The sequence below is a fragment of the Mobula birostris genome, chromosome 18, assembly GCF_030028105.1.
Source record: "Mobula birostris isolate sMobBir1 chromosome 18, sMobBir1.hap1, whole genome shotgun sequence".
Lineage (NCBI taxonomy): Eukaryota > Metazoa > Chordata > Chondrichthyes > Myliobatiformes > Myliobatidae > Mobula > Mobula birostris.
In genome coordinates, this window is record NC_092387.1 from 17,975,727 (window position 1) to 17,993,682 (window position 17,956).

At 42.3% G+C, this 17,956-nt stretch overlaps 1 protein-coding gene across 2 annotated transcripts in view; it reads left to right on the top strand.

Annotated features, from left to right (window-relative positions):
- The window catches only part of man2c1 (mannosidase, alpha, class 2C, member 1), a 127,632-nt gene that overhangs the window by 24,471 nt on the left and 85,205 nt on the right, over positions 1 to 17,956 (top strand). For both annotated transcript variants that reach the window (XM_072282292.1, XM_072282293.1), the window contains 2 exons: positions 1,033 to 1,222; positions 10,468 to 10,574. In XM_072282292.1, coding sequence (XP_072138393.1) covers positions 1,033 to 1,222; positions 10,468 to 10,574 — 297 coding nt within the window. The remainder of the gene's footprint in view (positions 1 to 1,032; positions 1,223 to 10,467; positions 10,575 to 17,956) is intronic.

Here is a 17,956-nt window from a genome sequence, read left to right on the forward strand (position 1 = left end):
CAGGAAAATATCTGGTTGGATTTTGTAGGCAGAAAACTTTGCTTAATTTTCTGGTTGAAATCAATACCTTAAAGCATCTTTCCTACTGCATGAAAGCCTTGAGATGGAGGATTAAGAACATAAGGTGTATCTTCCTTGGATATGCAATGCACCCAGAATTCTTTAAGCAATAGTTAGTCCCTTTTCGTGTAGTTTGGAATTTATTCATTTCCCATCTCAATAAAAAAGCACACATAATTTTATTAGATATTGCTCTTTATTTCCATTTTGGAAAAGAATTATTCCTTCATAAATGTTTTATTTCTAGAATCCTAAAATCAGATAATCTGTTCTTTACTTAACAGGATAGGCCAACGTGAATGAGATAAGTAATATATATATATAATGCTTCATAAATAATGTACTTTTGGGTGACGAGTGCATAGGAATGTGAAATTCACCTCATCTATCTCAATTTTTTGTGTGGGGAGTGGGATTTGGGGATTGATATGCCTGATCTGTTTTTGTTTGTTTTTTTTTGTGTGGGAGGAGAGATTTGGGGGTCGATGTGCTTGTTCCAATTTTGTTTGTATTTTTTTTGTGTAGGGAGGGGGGATTTGGGAGTTGATCTTTCTTTTCTTTCTTGGTTTCATGGCTAGCCAGAGAAGAAGATTTTCAGAGTTGTATACTTTGATAACAAATGAACCTTTGAAACTTTGAAATATAGTAAAATATAGAAAATAAAGGCATGCATTATAGTGTCTTGAACCAACTGCTGTAATTAGAGAAGCAAAATACCAAGTACGGTTGTGAACTTGTGTCTCACAGTTAAATTCTAGCTGCTTGCTTTTGCATGTCAGTCACTCAAGGAACTTGAATGAGGTATTGGAAAGTGAATAAAATACTTTAAAAGAGGGCATATCACTTTCAGTAAGACTTTGCATGCAATTCCTTCCAGTTCAACATTTTCTGTGCAAAAACTCCCAACTGATGTGCAAATAAAGTCTGTGGTATTAATATCTCCTTTTTGCCTGCTTCACTTTCCCTGTCCAGTTCCTTGGCACTGAGAATCAGCGCAGCTATCAAGCATTGTACACCGCTAATAAGATGGTAAACGCCTGTGATGTTGCAGACCCTAACACCTTTGCAGAAGTGCACAGAATAGCCAATGCTTTCCTTCAGCAAAAGAATGGGGAAAGTCAACATGTGGTGCATGCAATGGGACACTGCCATATTGATACAGGTCAGAAGAATTTGTAATTAAACACAGAGGTCAGAAAATGTTACCTTTTGCTTTCAAAGTTTATTTAATTTAATTTCCACCGATTAGCACATTCCAGTTACTCTACATACCCGTTCTACACCTTTATTTCTAGTGCAATCTAATTGGTACTGGTTACTGCATTACATTGTAAGAATTTCAAATTTCATTTGTAACCTATTTCAGTACTACTATCTGATTCCAGTCTGTCATTTAATTTACTACACTAGTGTCTAATACACTAGGAATTATGATGTTATTACTGTAACAAAGCCTGACTAATTAAAGATCTGAGCACTTCAAGCATCTGTATAGAAGCATTTGGTACCTGGGATACGTTGCTTGTGGACTATAATGTATGAGGGAAGATATCACTGCCGTTGTGGAGAATGCCATCAGGCAATGGATCAAACTAGCAAATAAGAAAACTGCATTTGGTGAAAATCTAAAATAACATAAAATGCATGAGGTATTCTGGGGAGGCAGTATCTGTGAAAATGGAAATGGGGTTAATGTTTCAGGATTGTAGACCTTTCATCAGAGCTGGGAAAGGAGAAAACCAGGTTAATTTTGATGTAGGGTCTTTGTCTTGAAACATCAACTCGATTTCTCCTTCCACAGATGGTGTCTGATTACTGAGTGCTCCTATGCTTTTACAAAGACACAGGACTTAAGGTGCTTGGAAGTAGGTACAGAGGAGATGTTAGGAGTAAGTTTTTTATGCAGAGAGTGGTGAGAGTGTGGAATGGGCTGCCAGCAACGGTGGTGGAGGCGGATACGATAGGGTCTTTTAAGAGATTCCTGGATAGGTACGTGGAGCTTAGAAAAATAGAGGGCTATGGGTAACGCTAGGTAATTTCTAAGTAAGTGCATGTTCGGCACAGCATTGTGGGCTGAAGGGCTTGTACTGTGTTGTAGGTTTTTCTATGAGACTGCAGGTGTGGAATCTGGAACAACAACCAATCTGCTGGAAGAACTCTACGTGTTGAGCAGCATCTGTGAAAGGAAAGGAATTGTCAATGTTTTGGGTCCTGATGCAAGGTTTTAACCTGAAACATCCAACAATTCCTTTCCTTCCAGTGTTTTTATGTCTGGCAGAAGTGTTGTATCGCTGTCATTAGTCTGTATTTGCTGACAGTAATCCTTGTTAAATGTTCACCTCAGTTCCATATAAAGAGCAATCACCTGAATCAGAAAGTTCAAATCCCTCTTTAGGGTGAACAGGCAACCAGCTCGGGGAGGGTGGGGTAAAGCAGCATCTGTGGGGTGAGGGGTGGAAAGAGAATACATGCATTAGGACTGTAATTAGAGGGAAGATGACTGGTATAAAGAGGAGGGGTGGCAAGACAAGAGCCTGAGGTGATGGTAGACCGAGGACGGGTGAAGGATAATGGTGAGGGATAGAGTTGAGAAACAGGCAGGTGAATGATAGGTGGAGGCAGACAAAAAGAAAGAGGCAGATGGAGCCAGGAGGGATGAGGGTGAAGGTGGAGGCAGCTGTTGAAGGGTGATAAGCAGGAGAACAAAGGCTGCCATTGCTGGACTCTGATGTAAGGGTGAGGTGCGAATGCAGGGGTACAAAGCAAATACTCTACAGAGGACTGACGGCTCAGTATCAGAGTGGGGAGATTAGCAGAGATGGAAATTGTTTCAGCTGCCTTTTTCGTTTGCCTCCATCTATCATCCACCTGCCACTCTTTCCCAGCTACATTCCTTCCCTCCCCTGCCTGGCTCCATCTGTCCATCATCCTGCACCCTCCTCAGTTAACCAATCACATCAGGCTCCTGTCTTGCCGCTCCCTTTTTATACTAGCCATCTCCCTTCTCTACTCTCATTCCAGTGCATGGTATCCAGCCAAAATCTTGATAATTCCTTCCTCCCCACAGCTGCTGCTTGACCTGCTGTTCCTCCAGCAATATTGTTTGTTGCTCCAGATTCCAGCATCTGCAGTCTCTGGTGTGTTCTTTGCCAGTGTGCTGTATTGTACAGTGTTTCAGTTTATTGAGATATAAACTGATGTCTTGTCTCAGGTAGACCAAAAACAATCTTGCAATCTAATTTGAAGAAGGGCACAAAATTTCCCCAGCACCAAGCATCTCTTAGGTAACGTGTAAACTGTGGATATTTGATCAGCCAAGCAGACAGCAGTGTGATGATGCTGTATGCTTAGCGGCATTACATCAGTGACTGCACTTAATTCCCAAGCCCTTTAGGGTAGCCCTGCAATTGGAGAAGATCCTTTTCATTCATCAGTCTGCCACTCTTCTACATGATTTGCTAAAATTAAACATACAGGAGCAGCCAACAATTAAGAACTCTACCGTGAGAAGATTTAAGTACAAGGGAAAAGGTTGTTGAATCAGAGGGAATGAGGAATTGTTGTGTCCTGTGTTTCACGGAGATGCAACTTACTCCAAACACACCAGATTCTGCAATCAGATCGGAAGGTTTCTCAATACATGGGATGAACTGAACTGATTCAGAGAAGGCAGAAAGAGGAGTCTGTGTTTCATGATAAGCTCTCTGTGGTGCTCGGATGTGGCAGCTTTGTCATACTCTTGTTTCCCTGACCTGGAACATCTGATGATTAAATCCAACTATTGTACTTACCAAGGGGGTTCTCCTCCATAATCCTGACTGCAGTTGACATACCACTAAAGGCCAGTGGTAATCAGGCACTCGAGATATTGTATGGTGCCATCAGCAGACGTGGAACAGTCCACCCTGTCACATTTCAAATCGTAGTCTGAGACTTCATCAGCATATAACCTGCACACTATGGTTCCAACACATTAGACCACTGACATGCTTCGGTAAGGAATGCCAACCGTTCCATGCCCAGACCACATTTCAGGAAATCCGGTCACTTGGCTGTCCTTCTCCACCTGCATACAGGCAGAGGCTATAGAGCAAGTCTGCAGAGATGAGAACAACAGAAAGGTAGTTGTTGGGGGCAGAGGAGTGGCTGTGGGATTGCTTCAAGTCTGCAGACCGGGCACGTTACAGAGTAACATACATGCATGCATGGCTAGGCATGTTACATAGAAACACAAACATAGAAAACCTACAGCACAATACAGGCCCTTCGGCCCACAATGCTGTGCCAAACAGGTCCTTACTTTAGAAATTAGCTAGGGTTACCCATAGCCCTCTATTTTTCTAAGCTCCATGTACATATCCAGGAGTCTCTTAAAAGACCCTATCATTTCCACCTCCATCACTGGCAGCCCATTCCACGGACTCACCACTCTCTGCGTTAAAAAACAACAACAACTACTTACCCCTGACATCTCCTCTGTATCTACTTCCAAGCACCTTAAATCTGTGCCCTCTCATGTGAGCCATTTTAGCCCTGGGAAAAAGCCTCTGACTATCCACACGATCAATGCTTCTCATCATCTTATACACCTCTATCAGGTCACCTCTCATCCTCCGTCACTCCAAGGAGAAACGGCCAAGTTCACTCAACCTATTCTCATAAGGCATGCTCCCCAATCCAGCAACATCCATGTAAATCTCCTCTGCATCCTTCCTATGGTTTCCACATCCGTCCTGTAGTGAGGTGACCAGAACTGAGCACAGTACTCCAGGTGGGGTCTGACCAGGGTCCTATATAGCTGTAACATTACCGCTCTGTTCTTGAACTCAATCCCATGGTTGATGAAGGCCAATGCACCGTATGCCTTCTTAACCACAGGGTCAACCTGCACAGCAGCTTTGGGTGTCCTATGGACTTGGACCCCAAGAACCCTCTGATCCTCTACATTGCCAAAAGTCTTACCATTAATACTATATTCTGCCATCATATTTGACCTATCAAAATGACCCGCCTCACCCTTATCTGGATTGAACTCCATCTGCCACTTCTCAGCCCAGTTTTGCCTCCTATCAGTCTCCTGCTGTAACCTCTGACAGCCCTCCACACTATCTACAACACCCTCAACCTTTGTGTCATCAGCAAACTTACTAACCCATCCCTCTATTTCCTCATCCAGGTCATTTATAAAAACCAGGAAGGGAAGGGGTTCCAGAACAGATCCTTGAGGCACACCACTGGTCACTGACCTCTATGCAGAATATGACCTGTCTACAACCACACTTTGCCTTCTGTGGGCAAGCCAATCTTGAGATGTTCAAGGACTCATCTGAGAATGCACCATGGTTGTCACGTTCTTTATAAAAACAGTCGTAGACGAGTGTGTCCCCACAAAATCATTTAGTCTTCCCCAATCAGAAGCCCTGGCTGAATCATGAGATCTGCAATCTGCTGACAGCCAGATTGGCGGCATTCAGAACTGGTGACCAAATGAGATACAAGAGATCTGGGGATGATCTCCAGTTATTTCACAGGTGAAGTTGCAATTGACTTGTGCTTGACAACTGTGACAAGGTTTGAACGTTATTGCCTTCTACAAAGTGAAACTAAGCGACATAGGTGACTACAAGCATTTGTTTCCAGATGAACTGAATACTTTCTACGCTTACTTTGACAGTCAAAACGTGGAGGAATCCTCTCAAACTCCCACAGCCCCCAGTGACCCTGTGATTTCAGTCTCCGAGGCTGCCGTGAGAGCATCCTTCAGGAGGGTGAACCCACAGAAAGAATCCGGTCCAACTGTAGTACCTGGCCAAGTACTAAAGAAAGATGTGTGCTGATCAATTGGCTAGAGTGTTCACTGATATCTTTAACTTCTCCTTTGGCAGTCTGAGGTACCCACCTGCTTCAAGCAGGCTTCAGTTATACCAGTGCCCAAGAAGAATGTGGTAACCTGCCTCAATGACTATCATTCGGTAGCACTTACATCCACTGTGATGAAGTGCTTTGAAAAGTTAGTGATGAGGCATAACAACCCCGGTCTGAGAAGTGATTTGTATCCATTCCAGTTTGCCTATCTGAACAACAGGTCCAAGGCAGTTGTTATCTCATTGGCTACTCACTCAACACCGGAACATCTGGACAGTGAAGAGGCCTACATGAGGATGCTGTTTATCGACTACAGCCTGGCAGACCCAATAAGCTTCAAGACCTTGACCTCAATACCTCTTTGTGCGATTGGATCCTCGATTTCCTCACTTGCAGACCCCAGTCAGTTAGGGTTGGCAACAACTCTCCACAATAACCATCAGCACAGGTACACCACAAGGCTGTGTGCTTAGTCCTCTGCTCTGCTAGGTTTATACTTATGACTGTGAGGCTAAGCACACTTTGGAAGACATTTAAGTTTGCTGACAACACCACTGTTGTTGGCTGAATCAAAGGTAGTGACAAATCAGCTTACAGGAGGGAGATTGAAGGTTTGGCTGAGTGGTGCCACAACAGCAGCCTCTCATTCAATGTCGGCGAGACCAAGGAGCTGATTATTGACTTCAGGAGAGGAAACCAGAGATCCGTGAGCCAGTCCTCACTGGGGGATTGAGGTGGAGCGGGTCAGCAACTTTAAATTCCTCAGTGTTATAGTTTCAGAGGATCTGTCCTGGGCGCAGCACGTAAGTGTCATTACAAATAAAGCACGGCAGCACCTCTACTTCCTTGGATATTGGCAAAGGTTTGGCACGACATCTAAAACTTCGACAAACTGTTATAGATGTGTGGTGGAGAGTACATTTACAGATGACAATGCCATCGTAGCTCACTCTGAGGAGGATCCTGGGACCTGATCTAAATGTCAAGAAAACCCAAGTCCTGCACCAACCTGCTGCAGATCAAGCTCCTAAACCTCCAAGCATCCAAGTTGACAACATCCCTCTGGAAAACACTGATAATTTCCCATACCTTGGCAGGCTTCTTCCTTCAAGAGCCAGCATTGACCTAGAAATAAATCGCAGAATAGGCTGTGCAAGTGGAGCTTTACCAGGCTCTGAATGAGTGTTTGTGAAGATTGGGATACCAAGACCAACACTAAGATTCTGGTCTATAAAGCTATAGTCCTCCCTGCCTTACTATATAGAGCAGAGTCATGGACAACATACAGCAGGTGCATAAAATCCCTAGAAACTTACCATCAAAGATGCCTTCAAAAGATTCTGAGAGTTAGCTGGAAGAACAGGTGTACTCACTCCAGCATCCTGGAGGAAGCCAGCATTAACTCCATAGCCACAATTGTGACTCAATGCCAATTGCGATGGGTCGGCCACATCATCTATATGCCTGACTCCCGCCTCCCTAAACAACTCCTGTTCGGCCAACTCAAGGATGCAAGGTGCACTCCTGGAGGACAGGAAAAGCAATTCAAGGACAATATCAAGACCCACCTGAGGAAGTGCCACATCAACCTGAATGGATGGGAGAAATTAGCACAGGACAGGGAAAGCTGGAGAAGGACTGTCTATGAGGGGACTGCACAGCTTGAAGAATACCTCCACTGTTGCCCTGAGTCTAGTTGGCTTCAATGTAAGGAGTGGCTGGGAAAGACCCAACCAGGTACATCCATCACCACTTTGGTGACCTACACCTAATACTGCAATAGGACTTGTGGATCACGGATCGGCCTCTTCAGTCATCTCAAGACCCACAAGTGACCAGATCAACCACCAGGAGAAGAATCATACCCCACTACGAGTGATTGCTGATGATGATGATATTTACTAATACATCACAGCCTGGTATGGAAACACCAATGCCCTTGAATGGAAAATCCTACAAAAAGTAATAGATACAGTCCAGCCCAGCCCTCCCCACTATTGACCACATCTACAAGGAGTGTTGTTGTAGGAAAACAGCATCCATCATCAAGGACCTCTACTACCTAGGCCATGCTGTCTCTCATTGCTGCCATCAGGAAGAAGGTACAAAAGCCTCAGGACCCACACCGCCAGGTTTAGAAACAGTTATTACTCTTTAACTATCAGGCTCTTGAACCAGTGGGGATAACTTCACTCAACTTCACTCGCTCCATCACAACTGTTCCCACAACCTATGGATTCACTTTCAAGGAATCTTCGTCTGATGTTCTTGTTATTTACTGCTTATTTATTTACTGCTTATTTATTTATTAGTATTATTTTTATTTCTTTTGTATTTGCACAGTCTGTTTGCTTTTGCGCGTTAGTTGTTTGTCCATCTTGTTGGGTTTGGTCTTTCACGGATTCTGTTATGTTCTTGGATTTACTGAGTATGCCTGCAAGAAAGCAAATCTTAAGGCAGTATATATGTGTACTTTGATAATAAACTTGCTTTCAACTTTGAAATTTTGTTTGATTGAAATTATATAAAGCCCTAGTGATACCACTGTTGGAGTATTATGTGAAGATTTGGTCTTCTAATGCACAGAAGGAATAGTTGTGTTAGCATGGTGTAATCAAGTTTCACCAGGATGATTCCTGGTGTGGATTTCCTTAGAAAGAAATTATGCAGATGGACCAAATTCTCTCTGCAATTTAGAAGGATAAGAGATGATCTCATAAACATACAGTAGAAAATGCTGAGAGAACCTAATATGGTGGTTGCACGAATGATGTTTCCCCTGACTAGGGTGCCTAGAACCAGAGACAACTGTTGTAAAGCAAGGACTCCCAAGAGACTGCAGATGCTGGAATCCAGAGCAACAAACAATCTGCTGGAGTACCTCAGCCGGGTGAACAGCACTCATGGTGGGTCAAGGAGAGGGGTGGAAGAGACGAAATCCAACATCGAAACTAGTTGGAGAGAGGAGATGGCTAGTATAACGAGAAGAGGGGGAGCAGTGAGATAGATGCCAGAATGGTTTGTGAAAAATGATGGATAGATCGAGCCAGATTGAGGGGTGTGGTGTTCGGAGACAAGATGCCTGGAAGCAGACAAAAGAGGAATGTGGAGCCAGGTGGGGGAGACGAGTGTGATGGTTGAAGACAACTACTGCAGGGAGATGAGCAGGAATACAAAGAGCTGTCAGTTGTGGAGAAGTAAGGAAGGTGATAATGGACACCATTGGAGTTGAGGAGGAAGGCAGCACCAGATAGAGAAGGAGTGAGGGGGGAAGAGAGATGATGGGTGAAGTGTATGGGTAGTAGGTAGATGAAACTGAGAAGGGAGGGAATGAAATGGGTGAAAGAAGGCTATCCTCAAAATATGGGTTGGGCCATTGAGAGTTGAGATGAGAACAAATTTCTTCATACAGAGACTGGATATCTTTGTCCTTTCCTACTGAAAAGGAACAAAACTGAAAAGACTCAATCACTGATTATTTAATACAAGCAGAATGGATGAAGCTTTTGGATTTAAGCAAATGGAGTGATGTGGCTTGCTGTAGGAAAGTGATGCTGTGGTAGAAATCCTATTAGTCTTTCACCTTGCTTGTCATTATTTTAAAAAAAATTAAACTTCTTTCTGGCTTTCTATTCTGCAGCTGAAACAAACCCACAATTTCCTTTCCCACTATGATATCATTTTGACACCTCTGCTGTCCACTTACTGTAAAAGTAAAAGGTGCCAAAACTGCTCAGGCATAAGTAATAGCATAACCAGTGCTTAGCAAAAATAAATTATTGTTGCTTTGATGTATAGACTCTAATCTTGTGGAAAAGTGGGAACGATATTCAGATCAGGAATTTAGATACACATGAAATTGGGGTACTGATCAATTATCCTTGTCAAATTTCTCACTACAGAAGGCTGATATTCAGCCCATTGTGCACGGTGCATGACAGTTTGTGCTGTTATCTTACTGCTCCAGGTTCTTAGATTTTATCCTGCTGTGTGTGAAATTTATACATCCTTGCTGTGACTCCACTGGACTCTGCTAGGTTCTCTGGTAGTCCTTTGGTATGGATAAGTGGCTAGCAAAAGGGGAGTTGATAAGCACTTGAGAGAGAATAAATTGCAAGATTACAAATGGGAGGGTGGTGGGAAGAAAATGGATTGGAACTCATGAGATTGCTCTTGGGTACAGAACTGAATGGCCTTGTGCGCTGTAACAAATCAATGCCTCTGCTGGGAAAGTAGCTTCTATTTATCGAATGACTGATCAGCATTACCTCTCTTGCCTTACCTTTTCTTCTGTTTGATTACACTTGGCATTACATTCCCACGAGTGTGGAAGGTTAATGGAGGGAAGGTTTTTCCTCTTGGAATTGCCTATTGAGGCAGAAGTCAAGTTAAAACATGAGAATGAATTTTTTCTTGTGTGAGTGAAAAAGTTAAGTTGCCGCACCTTGTATTTGTTGATTGCTGGGAAGGCTGGTGAGGTTGGTCAATCTCCTATATGTGATTGCATCTCATTTCTAAAATGTTTATTTTGCCATTAAACAGCTTGGTTATGGCCGTATGAAGAGACCATTCGGAAGTGTGCTCGGAGCTGGGTGTCTGCACTGCGACTGATGGAGAGAAACCCAAACTTTATTTTTACTTGTTCACAGGTAAAATGGACATTTCTCTTATTTTGATTCTGATGTAATTCTTTTTATTTAATGTTGTGCATTGAAATCCAATTTCACAGCATTCCCAGCTATCAAAGCACGAGAACATTTGGCATTCTGTTTTGCACATTGTTGAATCTCTTTAGCGGTTCCCAAGCACAAAAGGGCAGCTTCCCCTCGTATGGCGTATTGTGCTCATTTGGAAATGTATTAGCATTCCTTCATTACTTCCCACCTAGCAATAGATAGCACAGCTGGCTGAGCTGCTGTCTCACAACTTCAGTAACTGGGGGCTCATCTGTGTGGAATTTTGCATGTTCTTTCTGTGACTGTGATTTCCTCCAGGTGTCCTGCTTTCTTCCCACAAGCCAAAGGTGAATGGGTTTCTAGCTTTATTGGTCCTTGCAAACTGCCTCTAGTTTATGTGAGTGATAGAACTGATTGGCAGTATTGGTAATGGAAGTGGGTAACAGGGAAAAATCAATGGGGGCACTGCTTTATTTTGAATTGGCATATGCGTGATGGGACAAATGGCTTCTTTCTGTGTGGTAAAGAAATATGAGCATGCATGACACATTCCCAGCATTATTCTGCAGCAATTCAAGAACAAGGTTCACCACAATCTTCGTGGATAATTAATGGTGGGTAATAAATACCAGCTTTTACCAATCAATATCTTACACTCACACTCGCACTCACACACACACACTCTCTCTCTCTCTCTCTCTTTCTCCATGCAGAGCTAATTTTAGTAACGGATATTGCTTCACCGTCATCATATCCTAGATTCCTTGGTCCTTATATCTCTACATAATTCTTGTGGGAAAATGGTCAGCATAGACGTGGTAGTCTGAAGGGCCTGCTTTGGGGATTTGTCTCTGACTATAATTATCTCTGTATACCGGCATCACATCTGCATTTTTGCTATTACCCTTATGGACCTCTCATCAGTCCCTCAACCTCCTTAAACTCCAAATTGACAATAATTCCACTAAATGTTAGCAGTCCCACTCAGAAACTGGCCCTTTGTCTCTTGAAACTTGATACACTGGGTCAAATATTTTTGCTGTTGTTTAACAAGCTCACTGTAGCCACCTCTACCTCACACGGTTACCCAATTCTGATCATTTGTCAGACACAAGCCCACCCTGGAAAATATTCTGGGCGTAACAAAATATATTTGTGATACTTGGTTCAAGTTCAAATTCAAGTTTTGTTTTTGTTTCTAAATTAATAGATTAAAATAATTATTGTTTGACTTATGAAATAATTTAGTTGATACTGCTTTGGGCTTTGCAAATATGATGTGAGGCTAGTGCCTTTGATTTTCTTTTCATTAGAACTTTGGTAAACAGTGGAAACTGTTAACTGTCTTTCTCTTCTGATATACATTACTCAAGCTTCTACTTTCAAACGCCTGAAGAGCTTTGGGTTTCCTTCTGTGCCAGAAAATAAGCTTGATTAATAACTGTTTATATTCTTGAAAGTGAACATTAAAATTAAGATCTTAACCACAAGAGAGAGTAATAAATAAGTTCTCAAAATGCACATTATTCTTGAGACTGTTTGCATCATTTACAACTCATGAATATACAGCTCATTTATCTCCAACCATAAACTTAACCCTTGATTGCAGAGTAGGTTTCTTCTTGGCTTATTGCCCAAGGACATAGTGCAAGATGTTCGCATCCTGTGCCAAGATCAGATGATTGAACCAGTTGTATCGTGGTTATGCATAAGATGATGTGCTTCCTTTGTCATCCAGACTTACGCTTGGAAAAATGAGAGTTGCAGAATGGAATGGAAGCATGATTTCCAGAATCCCTGTGATATCTCACATCAACCTGGACTGGAAGTGTGTCACTACTCCTTCCCTGTCACTGAGTCAGTATTCGGCTGCGCCTTCCATGTGTGGATTGGAGTGGTTCAAAGTATTGTGCATCACACCTTGGAGGCAGTAAATGTCCTTCAGCAGTGTCAGCTAAGTTGTTCTGCGATAAATAATGCCAACATTCCATCATCAATTCACACAGCTCCCTGAAAGTGGCACTGCAAGTAGTAGGGTGGTAAAGAAGATGAATAGCATACCTGCCTTCATTTTGGTATGGGGAGTATAAAGGTCAGGGTGCCACTTTGCAATAGTATAGAACCATGGTCAGGCAGTGTTTGGTGCATTTCTAATTGCCCCATTACAAGGAAGATGTAGAGACTTTGGAGGGGATTCAGGCAAAGTTCACTAGGCTGTTGCATGGATTAGAGAATATTTCCTATAAGGAGAAATTGGAAAACTTGGATCGTTTTCTCTGGAGAATCAGATTCAATCTGATTGAAAGATATAGTACTGTGCAAGAGTCTTAGGCACCGTAGATTTTTTATGTAAGTTTTGTTTTAGATATTTTTTTGCTTGTTTTCTGCATTAGTGTGTCAGTAGAAAAAAGCAAATTTTAGATTTCCAAACATTCATTTCCAAAAAATTAAATGTTAGAGAAATTTTTGTATTTTGTGAAAGGAAGTAACATATTAAGTGATGATCACTTTTCAAATTAAAAATTTGATTATTTTGTAGGTATTTAACCCAGTGCATGATTAAACAAAGATAACAAACAGTTGCTAATGATCAATGACATAATGAGTTGAATGAACTAAACTGATTAACTGAAACAGAAACTGGTATAGAAAGAATCAAACTGGGCGAAGGACAACCAAACTAAAAGGCGAGGGGTGGCAGATGTGACAGTTTAACCTTAAAATAATTAATTCTTGCACCATGGCAAGAATGAGTGCAGCAACAAGACACAAGGTGGTCATCCTGCACCAGCAAGGTCTCTCCCAGACAGAAGTTTTGTGGCAGATGGGAGTTTCAAGATGCACTGTCCAGGCTGAGGAAGCACAAAGAAACAGGCAAAGTTGAGGACCAGAAATGCAGCAGTTGGCCACAGGAATTGAGTGCAGCAGACAAGACATACATCGGGTTGGCGTCCCTTCTAATAGGAAGAAGTCCAGCGCTGCTATCAACTCTGAACTCACAGAAACCACTAGAACTCAAGTACACCCCTCTACAGTCTGGAGAAGTCTTGTCAGAGTTTGTCTTTGAGGAAGAGTTGCTGCTAAAAAGCTGGAGTGATGTACAAAGAGCTTAAGGTTCCATCCAGTCTGGGCATTATAAAACAGAGAACAGTACAGCACAGAAATAGGCCAGTCAGCCCACAATGTGCTGACCATGATGCCAATTTAAACTAGTCTGCACTTGGTCTATATCCCTCAATTCCCTTTATGTTCAGGTGCCTGTGTAAATGTCTCTTAAGCATTGTTATCACATAGCGAAAGGTGGAGAAAGATCTAATAACTTTCCTTCCAACTCATGTTGGCTTCACCTCACAAAATTTTAGAAAATCGGTGTCTATAGTTAATCTACATAGGTGGGTAGATTTCCCTTCTTAAGGCCAATTTATACTTCTGCGTCAAACCTACACCTTAGGTACGGCGTAGCTGCGTACCCTACGCCGTAGCCTGACATGCATTTCCCCAAAAATGTAACTACATGTCGCAGCGACGCAGACCGCAACAACTGTGATTGGTCCACTTGGTAGCATCGCATTTCCTCCTATGCTGCAATAGCTTCCCATTGGGCGACTGAAGGGCAGGGAAGGAATTCTGGCTGCAATGCTTTCTATAAAGCTTTACAGACCTCCGAAATTATGGAGGACCCTGTGCTTGATGCCAGTTTGCAGCTAGCTGCTACAGCCTGTTGACTTCTATCTGAAGCTAAAACTCGAATGGTGATTACCTGTCTCTGAGTATACTGTGCGTACACTGATACAAAATAAATGGTTGGAGACGATGAACCAAATCGTCAATTCTACCTGCTGACATCCGAAAATATTTTAAATCGTCCATGTCTCTCAGTAGCCGGACAAGCACAGAAAATTCACCCTCCTTCAGTTTCAGTCGCCATTGTTTGATGTTTGAGTTTCTTCTTGTTGAGTTTCAACATGAAGAAACTCAACAGTGGCATAGAAACCCCACCGCCAACTAGCATTTTGGCGGTGAATTGTAGAGCGATGCAGACATACCAACGCACAAGTATAAATGCTCACAACGGCGTAGGCTACTACGCAGAAGTATAAATCAGCCTTTAGTCTGAAAAAGACATTCTTATATTACTGAAAAAACGTTTAAGCATGTACTTCTCTCAAATAAATAACTTCTGGCACAATTTGAAGAGCCCCACTTAGTATTTGGTTTTTATACTCCATAAGGAATAAAATGGGAGGAGTAGCAAGCATGTACAACTCCCACCAATGCCTTCTTTCACCTTGCTGTTTCTTAGTTCCACCCAGAGTGATTCTACTTGATTTTCTGAGCTTCAATCCTCTACCCTAGTCTTTAAAATTTGAGTTCCTTTGTCCCCGCATTCTATTTTTTAAAAATTGCCTGTCTTTTCTAAAGGTTTTCTGAAATAACTGTTATGAATTTGAAACTGAGTTTCTAATGATTATTAGATCACTAAGAATTTTAAATGTGTTACTCACTCATCAACTTTGTTAAGAGTGCACTTTCTTCCTGACAGAGTATCGCCTTAACTATTTTGCTACCTGTACTAATACATTGCCTTTTTCATGAACTTCAAAAAAACGTCTCCTTACCCAGAACCTTTTTAGAATACCTTTAGTTTATGGCTTTATTTGTAGCCTTAGTCATTGGATTTGACCAAGCTCAAGGACAGCTTCTATCTGCTGTTATGAGACAATTCAATGTTTCCCTTGTACGGTAGGATAGACTTGACCTCGCAATCAGATTCATTTGCTTGCCACATGTACATTGAGGCAGTGAAAAGCATTCATAACTATCACAACGTAAGGATATGCTGAAGGCACATATTCTGGCTCCAACATAGCATGTCTGCAAGCTCAGCAGAACAACACGTGGAACAACAACACAGTGAGCATATCTACAAGGAGTGCTGCCACAAGAAAGCAGCATCCATCATCAAGGATCCCCACCATCCAGTCCACGCTGTCTTCTCGCTGCTGCCAGCAGGAAGGAGGTGCAGGAATCTTGGATCCCGCATCACCAGATTCAGAAATGGTTATTACCCTTCAGCCATCAGGCTCCTGAGGGTAACATTGTTCACCTCAGCACCGAACTGATTTCCACAACCTACGGACTCACTTTTAAGGACTCAACAACTCGCGTTCTCAGCATTGTTTATTGACTTATTTTTCTATTTGTACAGTTTGTCTTTTTTTGCGCATTGTCAGTTTGTGTGTAGTTTTTCAGTGATCCTGTTGTATTTATTTGTGCTACTCTGAATGCCTGTAAGAAAACGAATCTCAGGATAGTGTACAGTGACATAAAAGTACTTTGATAATAAATTTACGTGAACAACAAAAGCAAAGCAATCCCCTTTCGTCACTCTGTCTCTCTCGTGCTCTGTCTCCCCCTCTCTCTCACCCCTACCTCTATCCTCAGGATGGACTGCTGCGGACTCACAGACATCAGGCCTTTGACTTCCCCTTGGGCCTCAATTTCTGGACTCACCAACTTCACTCTTTGACCTTTGGGCTTTGACCTTCACAATCTATCCCATTACAATCTTGCACCTTACTGTCTTACTGTGCTGCACCTTCTCTGTAGCTGTTGTATGTTATTCTGTATTGTGCTATAGCTCTACCTTGTACTACTGTGATGCACTGTGTATTGATTTCATCTGTAAGAACAGTGAGCAAGACAATTGATACTAGAACGTACAATCATCACAGTGATATTTAATTCTGCGCTTTCCGCTCTCTGGATTACAAATATTAAATATTAAAAATAGTAAAAATTTAAAAATTTAAATTATAAATCATAAATAGAAAAATGGAAAGTAAGGTAGTGCAAAAAAACCCAGAGGTGGTCTGGATATTTTGAGGGTACAGCCCAGATCCGGGTCAGGATCCGTTCAGCAGTCTTATCACAGTTGGAAAGAAGCTGTTCCCAAATCTGGCTGTGCGAGTCTCCAAGCTCCTAAGCCTTCTCCCGGAAGGAAGAGGGACGAAAAGTGTGTTGGCTGGATGGGTTGTGTCCTTGATTATCCTGGCAGCACTGCTCCGACAGCGTGCGGTGTAAAGTGAGTCCACGGACAGAAGATTGGTTTGTGTGATGTGCTGCGCCATGTTCACGATCTTCTGCAGCTTCTTTCGGTCTTGGACAGGACAACTTCCATACCAGGTTGTGAATCACCCTAGAAGAATGCTTTCTACGGTGCATCTATAAAAATTAGTGAGGGTTTTAGGGGACAGGCCAAATTTTTTTAGTTTTCTCAGGAAGTAAAGGTGCTGGTGGGCCTTCTTGGCTGTGAACTCTGCTTGGTTGGACCAAGTCAGGTCATTTGTGATATTGACCTCGAGGAACTTAAAGCTTTTGACCTGTTCCACTTGCGCACCACCGATGTAAATTGGGTCATGCGGTCCGCTACTCCTTCTGAAGTCAACAACCAATTCATTCGTCTTGCTGACGTTGAGGGATAGGTTATTGTCTTTGCACCACGCCACCAGGTTTTTAATTTCCTTTCTGTACTCAAACTCATTATTACCCGAGATACGGCCTACAATTGTTGTGTCATCAGCAAACTTATATATTGAGTTTGATGGAAACTTGGCTACACAATATCAATAATCCTGAGGAGATGTTTTAACTATGGAACTGGTCAGGAAGCACAAGCATTTGGGACTTGCACTCACATTGGAGGGTATAGATTTTATCACTGTACTATTCCCAAAAGCACTTGTCAATCCCCAATTTGCAACAGTCTCTATACAATGGTCCTGAGATTAATGTGCTCATCTACCTGCCGAATCTACAAAAAGCTGCTAGAATGTTGTACCTGTTGGACAAGTGTGAGGGTTGAGGCTCCTGCAATAATTCCTTCTGGATTCCTAAGCCTGCCTCACTCTCCCTCCTCCTTTCAGAAGTTTCTTGAACTACTTATTGCACATGTCACTGATCCATTAGTTCCAATAAAGTGTCCTTTCATTTCCATTCTTAGAACATTTTTAAAGTACAGGTTTCCCCCGCCATCTGAAGGTAGAGCGTTCCTATGAAACGGTTCGTCAGCCGGAATGTTATAAAGCGAAGAAGCAATTACCATTTATTTATATGGGAAAATTTGTGAGTGTTTGCAGACCCAAAAAATAACCTACCAAATCATGCCAAATAACACATAAAACCTAAAATAACAGTAACACATAGTAAAAACAGGAATGATATGATAAATACACAGCCTATATAAAGTAGATATATTTTTCTACAGTCATTGCTGCACTGTCCACCGTAGCGAAAATCTCACGCAAGCACTCTTGGCAGAAACATGGCGGAAGCGCTCTTGGCAGAAACACTCT